This window comes from Pavona decussata, unplaced genomic scaffold, assembly GCF_977016875.1.
Source record: "Pavona decussata unplaced genomic scaffold, jaPavDecu1.1 SCAFFOLD_9, whole genome shotgun sequence".
NCBI classification, from domain to species: domain Eukaryota; kingdom Metazoa; phylum Cnidaria; class Anthozoa; order Scleractinia; family Agariciidae; genus Pavona; species Pavona decussata.
This window is the reverse complement of record NW_028145432.1, coordinates 3,294,009-3,303,129: the sequence shown is the minus strand read 5'-3', so window position 1 is coordinate 3,303,129 and position 9,121 is coordinate 3,294,009. Positions and strand designations below refer to the sequence as shown.

Here is a 9,121-nt window from a genome sequence, read left to right as displayed (position 1 = left end):
CCCGCCTTAAGCTGCCTATACTCCTTTTCAAGTCGCAAAATGAACTGAATAGATTCATCTCTCCTGAACAGTATCTACCCCTTGGGCTTAGTTTTGGAAGTTGTTAGTAATAGTGACACTGGAGGATTTGAGAAATGCGCTTCCTTGTTCTGACATTTTAATTGTTGGGTTTTTATGACCCATTATACTGATGGAAAAATCTGTTAAGAAGGCCAGGCCGGCTGTCAAGTTTTCATAAACAAAAAAGAACATTATTAAACAAACTTCCTTATAAGGAAGTCAGAACAATGGTGATACCGGTTCGGCAGGGTTGTTTTGGTTATGGCATAAAAAATTAACTTGACTAAACAAAAAATAGGCCTCTTGTTTCCCTAGATGATGTCACCACATTGTAGGTAACTCAACATCCCCGTTTAAGCATCAATGAAGGTTGTCAATGGGTTTTGGAGTGCGTGTCGAGTAGAAAAGCAAAAGATATCCTTGCTGAGTCAATGGAAATATGCCCGAGAAATCAAAGGCGTCTTTACAGAAACCTTGTGACAGTAATGATGAAGAAGGAGATGAGAATTCAAAACATCGCTTCGATTGCAAAATTAACCGAAAGCGACTGGTGTCCAAATTGTTTTACCTGTTCTACTTTTCAGCGTTTGGATCGCTGTGGCCTTATCTATCATTGTACTTTAAACAGTTGTTCTTATCGCCGCGACAGCTTGGAATCCTTGTGGCTGTTCGATCTCTTGTCCAGTTTGTCTTCACACCAGTCTGGGGTGCCCTCGCGGATAGATTCAACAAAAGCAAATTTGTGTTATTATTAGGATTGTCAGCTTGGCTATTGTCAACATTTTCTCTGGCCATAATACCCATAGGAGAAAAACCCAGGGCCTGCTATGAGATGAACTCATTGTCTTTATCGTTGTACCAAAATACTTCTACGCGCAAGGCTAACTTCACGAGTTCAACAACGCGCTCAAACGCACAAAAAACCACCATCGATCATGGTCACGCTTCAACACGATCTTATGAGTCTATTTTTGGATCAAGTCGATTTCTTCCTTGGGCCTTAAGTTTTTTTTCAAGCAGAAACGAACCTGAGAAATTCACTAAGCTCACAGAAGATACTTTTCCCGACATTAAATATCACCCTCCTCCAGAGAAAATTTCCGATTCGTCGAGATTGTTCATTTTCATGGTTTGTATTATCGTAGCTGGACAGATGTTTGCATCTCCGACCCAGTGCCTCGCAGACACAGCCACACTACAGATTTTAGCAGAGGACAGCCATGAATATGGAAAGCAAGCATTCTGGGGATCAGTTGGTTACGGCATGACAGCCTTTATTGTTGGCACATCTATAAGCGGTCGGAAAACCCTTAACCCTTGTAGCCAGGAAATGGACATCAATTATATTCCTTGTTTTTACGTGTTTGCTTTTTACATGATAGCTGCTCTGGTTGTTGCGAGCCGGTTTCGTTATAAGCCTGTTGACCACTCACAATGCAGAGAAACTGCTGTTGGTGGGCTAAAAGTGCTAAGAAACTTCGATTATGCGTTTTTCATATTTATTGTATTTTATTGTGGGACAGCTTTTGGATTTATACAAACATTTCTGTTTTGGCATCTTCGTGAACTAGGCGGCCCGCAAATGCTGTTTGGTCTGATTATCCTTACTAATAGCACAGCAGAAGTTGTAGTGTACTTATTATCTGAGCGTCTGCTTCGCAACATAGGACATTTTCGGGTTATATACCTGGGACTGCTGTGCTATGCTCTGCGTTTCTTTTACTACTCTTACTGTAGCAGACCGTGGTTTTTCCTTCCTATAGAGCTTATCCAAGGAATAACAACTGCTGCTGTTTGGTCATCGTTTGTTTCCCATGTGGGAGCAGAGCCTGGAGTGGCCACTACTCTCCAAGGACTTGTCAATGGATTTTACACCGGATTAGGTTACGCCAGTGGCGGGCTACTGGGAGGTGTCATGGTTCACGAGTTTGGTACCAGTACCGCATTTCTTGTGTTTGGAGAGTTAAGTTTGATAGTTCTTTTTGTGTTTATTATAGTCAACAACGTTCGCCAAACAGAGGAGAAGAAAAGTAATATTCATTTTCAAACTATTAGTAAAGCAGATGATTTGAAATAGTAACTTATTGACATAACAAGAGAATTAGATTCAATAAACTCCCTAATCGTTCATGGCAGGTTGTTACATTGTTTGCACAAACATTTCCATGAACGTCTCAACTAACTTCTCATATACGCCGGCATAAAACCCAACCTTCCAGTGTCCTGAGTTACTTATTTTTATAATTAGTACAATTTTCAATCTTTTTGGTTGTTAAATTGGAACAACAGCCTGACTCGTTAACATCCATTTTCGCAAGTTTGCACTAGCTCACAGGACGTAAAAATTACGGACAAAGATATATACAATGCATATATATTTAAATTTCCGAACATGGATTTTTTTTACTAAAGGTGAATTTATGAAAGAGAGATTGATTAAGTGGCTTAATGTTTAGTACCCACTTATGAAGACATTAAGTATGAAAGGTAACTTAAAGTTACCAGATTACTTGGTGTAAAAGACAAAGCCTGTAAATGTCCTGCTTGGACTATGACTAGTCGTTTGCTAAACATATTTAATGAGCTAATGAGCTGGTGTGCTAATTTAGTGATAAACATAATTTGTAAACGAGACAACAGTTGAAACGACTGAAAACATCGCGAAGTTTACCAACACAGAAAATTAAAAAAAGTTTTCGTTAAAGAAAGTGAAGCAATTCTGCTTTACATAATTCTTAAAAGTTATAAACTAGTCACATCACCGACCGCACTGCCTACTTCTGCTGCTAGGGAGTTTAAGCAACTACTACAGTGACGGCAACGAGAACGTCACAAAACAATAAGATTTAATAAGAAAAACAGTGGCCCTATACGCATTTTATAAATTTTGTTACAAATCTTTGTCGTCCTTGGCAAAACAACAACGTGAAATAAAATTCAAGGTTTTGCAAAGAACATGACACACACGATCATGGTGAAATTTTCATTCTCTGAACGCCATTCCTCCTAATTCTATTCCAGGATAGTTTCGGCCACATTGTACATGTTGAACGAGTTAAACTAATGGCGAAGAAGTTCAATAAACAAAACCTTATACTTTTAAGTGACGTTTTCATTAGCGTTGCCGTCTTGTTTTTGCTTAAAGTCCCTACTGCCTAATTCGCCCGGGGACGTTCTTAACAGGACCTTTTTAAATCATGACTATGATCATTACTTTTACGAACTGGTAAAATAGTACATACACACCAGTGTCTTCAATGTTTCTTTGTGGAGTATTTTGTAGAGTTCTATTCATTATCCTTATTCATATTTATTAAAATTTAAGAACCTCTAAACAGACCTCATTGAACAATTATCCAGCAAAATCGTACACCTCGTGCTTAGCCGACAAGGTCGTACTGAGGTTGAGAAGGAAAGTTGTTTCAACATATTAATACCAAAACACGGCATCATTGCAGAAGAGCTGGTAATGGAGAATATTTGCAGAATATCTAGTGTGTACACAAGATACGAAGGTTAAATAATAACTATCAGAATTGGTGAGAACGAGATTGTTCAACTCTTTCTTAACAAAGTTCGCCGTCACGAACGCGAAACATTAGTTTAACACAAAACTTCCTTTTCCTATACTGGAGATTTTTGAAAATACACTCTTGCACGACCATTTACAATACAAAAACTCTCTCAAGAATATGCTTGTTGAAACAAAACGGACGTACTATTTCCCTTACATTTCTAACAGTCGAGTAAATATCTTATCCGTTACATAACAATCCTTGTCAGTCAGAAGCAAAAAGGGAGAGCCGTATTTGATTCTAGTAGGAAGTTAAGAAGTGAACGTTCAATTTACGAGGAATAATACCAATGAAAGTAATTTCAGAAATGCCGGATCCTGTCAGATGCAAGAAATGCGGATGGCGAAGTAATCCTACTACTTATAGGAAGTCTTAAAAGAACTAAACACTCATGCTAGATATGATCTGGGTGAACTGATACTTCTGACAATTAGCTATAGTGTTATGCCATGTAGGTCTCGAAATTTTAAAAATTGGTTACCCCCCTCCGAAACGTACTAAAAACACCATTACATTGTTTTCCTGAACCCTAAATGAAAAGAAAGGGTTACTAAGGGAAAATCCTGACAAACAACGTAACGACTTTTATGAAAATAATCTTTGTTGAAGCCTGACATGCATTCCACTCCCGTTTGAGTTCTCAGAGGGTTCTCCAGTGTGATTCAATTTGAGAACAAAATAACAATCTTCATTCATTCACTTATTTTGGTAGTCACTACATATAATCGACATTTTTGCTAGATATGTGTCATGCAGTAATATCGCCAATGTCTTGTTACGTTATTTCGATGCCGCTCCTCTGAGCTGCTGCCATTTCACTGAGTGATCGCTGTAGGTCCACTTTCTTGTGAGCGGTGTTACACCTGTTAAGGTTACAAATTCGAACTCTGATGCGCCTACCCGAGCAATGATGCTCGTCGTGTGATGGAGACGGGCTAGTACAGTTTCGTTTGGTGTAGGACAACCCTCCACCGCATGTTACAGAACATGTTGACCACTTAGACCACTGTGTCCATCCTCCATCTACACCTAATGACACAAGAAAAATACAATTAGTTTAGCGCCCGGCGATTGTTGTCGAGTCATACGTTTTGTACGCTCTTTAAGAGCAGTATTATTGATGACTACCAAATATAATGATGACCATGCCCAAACACGAGATGCTCATCTTGTCCAGTCATGTTAGAACAAAATATGAATATTGCTGGTAATGAAGTATCTTTTTATTAAAGTTCTTACTGTGAAAAATATTCAAGGAGGTATTAATGTAATTTCAAGGAATTCTCATTTTTTTAATTTTTTTTTTTACTCCGTACTCCGCAGTTTCGAACAGCCCTTACCAGTGTTGCGGGTATAATTTCTTTGATAACCGGGTTGGTTTGTAAAGCAACTGTGGTGCTGCCTAAGTGGGGGCAGTGAAACGAATATTTGGTTTCCTCTTTTGAGTTGCTAAAGTAATTTGGCCGCCCATAAAGGGCCGAGTTCGAGAGGTGATGTTTTGAGGGTTAGCTCGAAACGTCAGCTCTTTCCATTACGGTGGTCCCTAATATTAATTCAGATGATAAAACCAGAAATATATACAATTTCTTTGGATTCATTTATATAGCAAATTTCAAATCCTTATGAAGTTTCCAATGCAAAATGCTCTTAGGAGAAAGAGAGCCAGTGAATAAGGCTTCCAAATGACTTCTCACGCCGAAAACTGACGGTCATCGGACTGGGTTCTTTAATCGGGCGAGGTTAGATAAATAGGAAAACCTTTCGTAGGATACTTTGTCGAACCCTTTAGAAATGTCTAGAAGAATCGCATCAACTTGCCCCTGGTTGTTAATCATAGACGCCCAGTCGTGAACAATCCGAATAAGTTGCGTTTCACAGGAGAATCATTTCCTGTTCAATATCACACCCTACATTAACTTACAGTTGATACAGGTGGTCGACACATGGCTATAATTGGAAGGATTGGAGTTATCCCCAGATTTGAAAATGGGAGCAATCATAGCTAAAGAGCGGTCCTGCGGGACAGAACCAAAGTCAAAGCTTTGTGGGAAGATGACAGGAGCGCCTTCCTGGGCCATATCATAAAGTATTCTTGGGGAATCCCATCTGGTCCCCCAGATTTATTCATATTTAGATGCTACTAGATGTACTAGTTCCTAAGGCAGCCTAACATAGCGCATCAAGAGAGTAAACTAGTTTGGTAAGTTGTCGTTGTTCGGTTTGGGCTTGAAAGATAAGATGAAAACTTCTTACAGTTAGCGGCATCTCAAACGTAAATTCACACAGCGAAATTAGCGGCGTTAATTGCATCCATAAAAAAGGAAATAAGCTTAGCTGCCTTTGGGCGTCAACTGCAGGGGCATTTTGAAATTTATTGGCAAGATCGACAGAAGGTTGACCCTGTGTGATTTGTGAGCGCGCAGTTTGATGAGAGAAGGCGTCGTTGCATTAGACATCTCTTTCAAAAGTGTAGTCTTGCTTAGGATTTCAAATGATTGTCACGTTTTTGGGAACACACGCGAGTTCGACTAAAGAATCTGTAGGAAGTGTGTGAAAAATGGCTTCGTAATAAGCTTAATCTGAAACATTGGGGGAAATACTAATATTAAACATTCAATATACATTAACAAACCTTCACTGTGATTTTTCTTTGCTGCCGCTTTCCCCTCGAGTTTTCTTGTGATTGCGTCGTGTTCTGTCAATTTTTTCACGAGTTTTGTTAAGGTCTTTGCTGCTTCTGCTAGATTTGCTGCCAATTCTGCATTTTGCACAGTTTTCTTATATTCTTCTTCTTGTTTTCTTAATTCTTCTTCCTTGTCAGAATCATCAGCTTCAGTTTTACTGTGGCTGTTTGTGGCATTATCTTTCTTGCTTGCCCCAGTCGTTGTTTCAGGATCAATATTAAGATCGTGTTCTTCCTCTTGAGCTTTGTTTAACAATTGCTTAATCAAAGACGGATAGTATGGCATCCCTACGGCAGGCTGTTTAAAACCGAGCGAATTTAAAGTATCAACTTTTCTTAACCTTGAACCAAGAACACTAGACAATGTCGGAAGGCCTTGTAGAGCAGAATTTGTGATGTAATTGCTGTCGTAGTTGTTGTAACCCACCACGGTCTGGGCTGGTTCGTTGTCCTCCTCGTCAGGTGTTTGGTTCAAATATTGATCATTCGTCTGCTCACCATAAGGAGATGTTTGTTGGTTGGCGTCTTCATAAGTAACAGTGCTTTTGCCATCATCTCTGTCGTTTTCTATCCTATTGCTGAACAAAGGTGAAACTATTCCGAAGTTGTTATCTTCAGGTGGTGCTTGTTCTTCAGTTTGCTGGCTTTCTATTAGACCCTGATGCGAATTCGCCTGGTTGTCCCCGTTTAGGAAGACCGTTGTTGGATCTTTTAGAGGATTTATCTCGTTTGTCCCTTCCAAATGAAATATTTGAGACATAATGGGATTGTTTTGGCCAAAAGTGGAGCCTGCCAAAGTTCTCAGTGGCACAAGTACTTGCTGCTTCTTTGCTATATCACTAGCATGGCTTGATTTTTTGTTCTCTTTATTTCCTAGGAAATAGAGATAAACAGACTAAGGTTAATGCTTGCCGTCTGAGTATTAACCCCATCTCCCTAACTACATGATGGTATATCTGTATATCTATCTGTTCATGACAGTCATGTCTGCCTCGCCCGTGAACGCATTTATTCAATTCTACTCTCATCTTAGCTCCCTCAATCCCCACCTCAAGCTTAAACCAAAAGTGGCCCCTCGCATTTCAGGTATGAAGAGAATCAGGAATCCCAATGACCCCACTCTTACCAGTATCTACAGGAGATCCACCCATAATTGACAAGTACCTCCATTTCAAATTTTGGCGGCTCTTTTCAACTTTCCAAAGGGTCTGGAAGCAAGTAAAAAGTTGCCCCGTGCGAGTGTAGGCGAGTTATCCCTAGCAAAGCGTTTACAAGGTAGGTAGGGTTACCGCTAAGGTAACCCTACCTACCTTGTAAACACGTCGCGTAAAAAAAGAACACATGTGCAAGTGCTAGGGTAACCCTCTTGCAAGGGTAACCCTCCCTCCTTGTTAACAGGCTCTTAAGGAAAATTACATATTTTGGACTAAACAAGGGTCAGGGTATGGACTGAGAACTGAGCCACACACCCCCACCAAAAATTCCGTGGAGTATAACCAGGATTTAATCAACAGTAATATAATATTATTGAATTACTGTTCTTTTGCACAACGTCGCCAACGTGTGCGTCTTTTTTAAAATCATTTAGCTAAGTGCTCTAGTATCACTAGAAACACAAGAGATTTTTCGCTTCATTGTCTTAGCTTTAGTAAAAGGACATTGTGAATGACTCATTAGTTTCACGTCATGAGCTAGGCTACGTTACCTTTTGTCAGCAAACCGTCACTTCTTATAACCAAACTGATTAATAGCAACAAGAAAATGCCTTTCATGTTTTTCGTGACAGTAGCGGGTTCCTGGGATCTGTAAACTGGAAAAACAATTGACTCACTGCATAAATTTAAGTAAAATACTATCTATTTTTCAAGTTGAAATATGTTGTGATACTAATAGTGAAACTGTCTTAATACAAGGCAAGGAAACCATACGCGCAAACAGCAACACAAACCTGTTTTCACATTGTGGCATATCATTTTATAACTGAAGTTATTCAACACCGAGTAGTGGCCGATAACGTTTATGTCTGTTTAAAGTTGGACGAAAAACGAGCAGCGAGGGAACTAAATAAAGAGAGGGATGATGCTAATCAACAGCAACAACAACAGCAAAATTATAAGAGCTAAACAATAAAAATAGAAAATAATATTTAACAAAACACGTCAGTACAGAATAACTAATTAATATAATTGTCTTGAAGGAGTAAGTGCAACTTAGCGATCATTTTTTATCAACAAACATATTATGGATTCTACGTGAAATGTCACGAAGGGAAAATATCAGTAATAGCATAGAGTGGGTTAAATATAATACCGGCAGCGTTAACTGCAAAGGAAACTATTTAACACTGAAAGTTTGATCCATCTCGTCTCTGTCACACTACATTCGAGAATAAGTGACTTACTAAAACGTGCAGCGACTAAATATTTTACTACATGATGCAAAAATAAAAATCAAATGTCACGTGTAAAGCGGAACAATTTTCACAGACGTTCCTAAGATAAGTCTTAAAAATAAAATAACAACGGTTTGTTTTCACTGATAGGATAAGCCGTCCGGTCAAGCAAGAAAGGACAGTGGGAAGCGCATTGGGAACACTTGAGTAAAAAATGCTAACACTGAAAATTTAGCGTTCAAGTTGAAGCCACAGCTTACCTTTACTGTGCCCTTAACAATGTGATCACTTCAGAGTCAAGTGAAAGCGCTTGACGTCTGTTTAACCATCTCATTCAAAAGACGCGAGATCGAACAAAGAGGTTAATTATACCGTAAGGAACCCGTTTGTTTTTAATTGACTAACATGTGC

At 39.1% G+C, this 9,121-nt stretch overlaps 2 protein-coding genes across 2 annotated transcripts; one reads left to right on the top strand and one right to left on the bottom strand.

Moving 5' to 3' along the window:
• The first annotated feature begins 390 nt into the window (after positions 1-390).
• On the top strand, positions 391-3,318 carry LOC146488593 (major facilitator superfamily domain-containing protein 6-A-like). Its single transcript, XM_085116688.1, has one exon. The coding sequence runs from the start codon at positions 500-502 to the stop codon at positions 2,135-2,137; it is 1,638 nt and encodes a 545-aa protein (XP_084972814.1). The 5' UTR covers positions 391-499; the 3' UTR covers positions 2,138-3,318.
• Positions 3,319-4,374: 1,056 nt separating this feature from the next.
• LOC146488592 (uncharacterized) lies at positions 4,375-7,469 on the bottom strand. Its single transcript, XM_085116053.1, has 3 exons — positions 7,445-7,469; positions 6,268-7,191; positions 4,375-4,664 (listed from the first exon to the last, which is right to left on the bottom strand). Exons 1-3 carry the CDS (start codon positions 7,467-7,469, stop codon positions 4,411-4,413), a joined length of 1,203 nt encoding a protein of 400 aa, XP_084972179.1. The 3' UTR covers positions 4,375-4,410.
• Between the last annotated feature and the right edge of the window lie 1,652 nt (positions 7,470-9,121).

What these genes read in the sequence shown, in the direction of transcription:
- LOC146488593 (XM_085116688.1), top strand. Translation starts at nt 500, where the DNA reads ATGCCCGAGAAATCAAAGGCGTCTTTACAGAAACCTTGTGACAGTAAT.
- LOC146488592 (XM_085116053.1), bottom strand. Translation starts at nt 7,469, where the DNA reads ATGGGTGGATCTCCTGTAGATACTG. An exon ending in TGGATCTCCTGTAGATACTG is followed by an intron (nt 7,192 to 7,444) that starts GTAAGAGTGGGG and finishes TCTATTTCCTAG; the next exon opens with GAAATAAAGAGAACAAAAAA. An exon ending in AAAGAAAAATCACAGTGAAG is followed by an intron (nt 4,665 to 6,267) that starts GTTTGTTAATGT and finishes TTGTGTCATTAG; the next exon opens with GTGTAGATGGAGGATGGACA.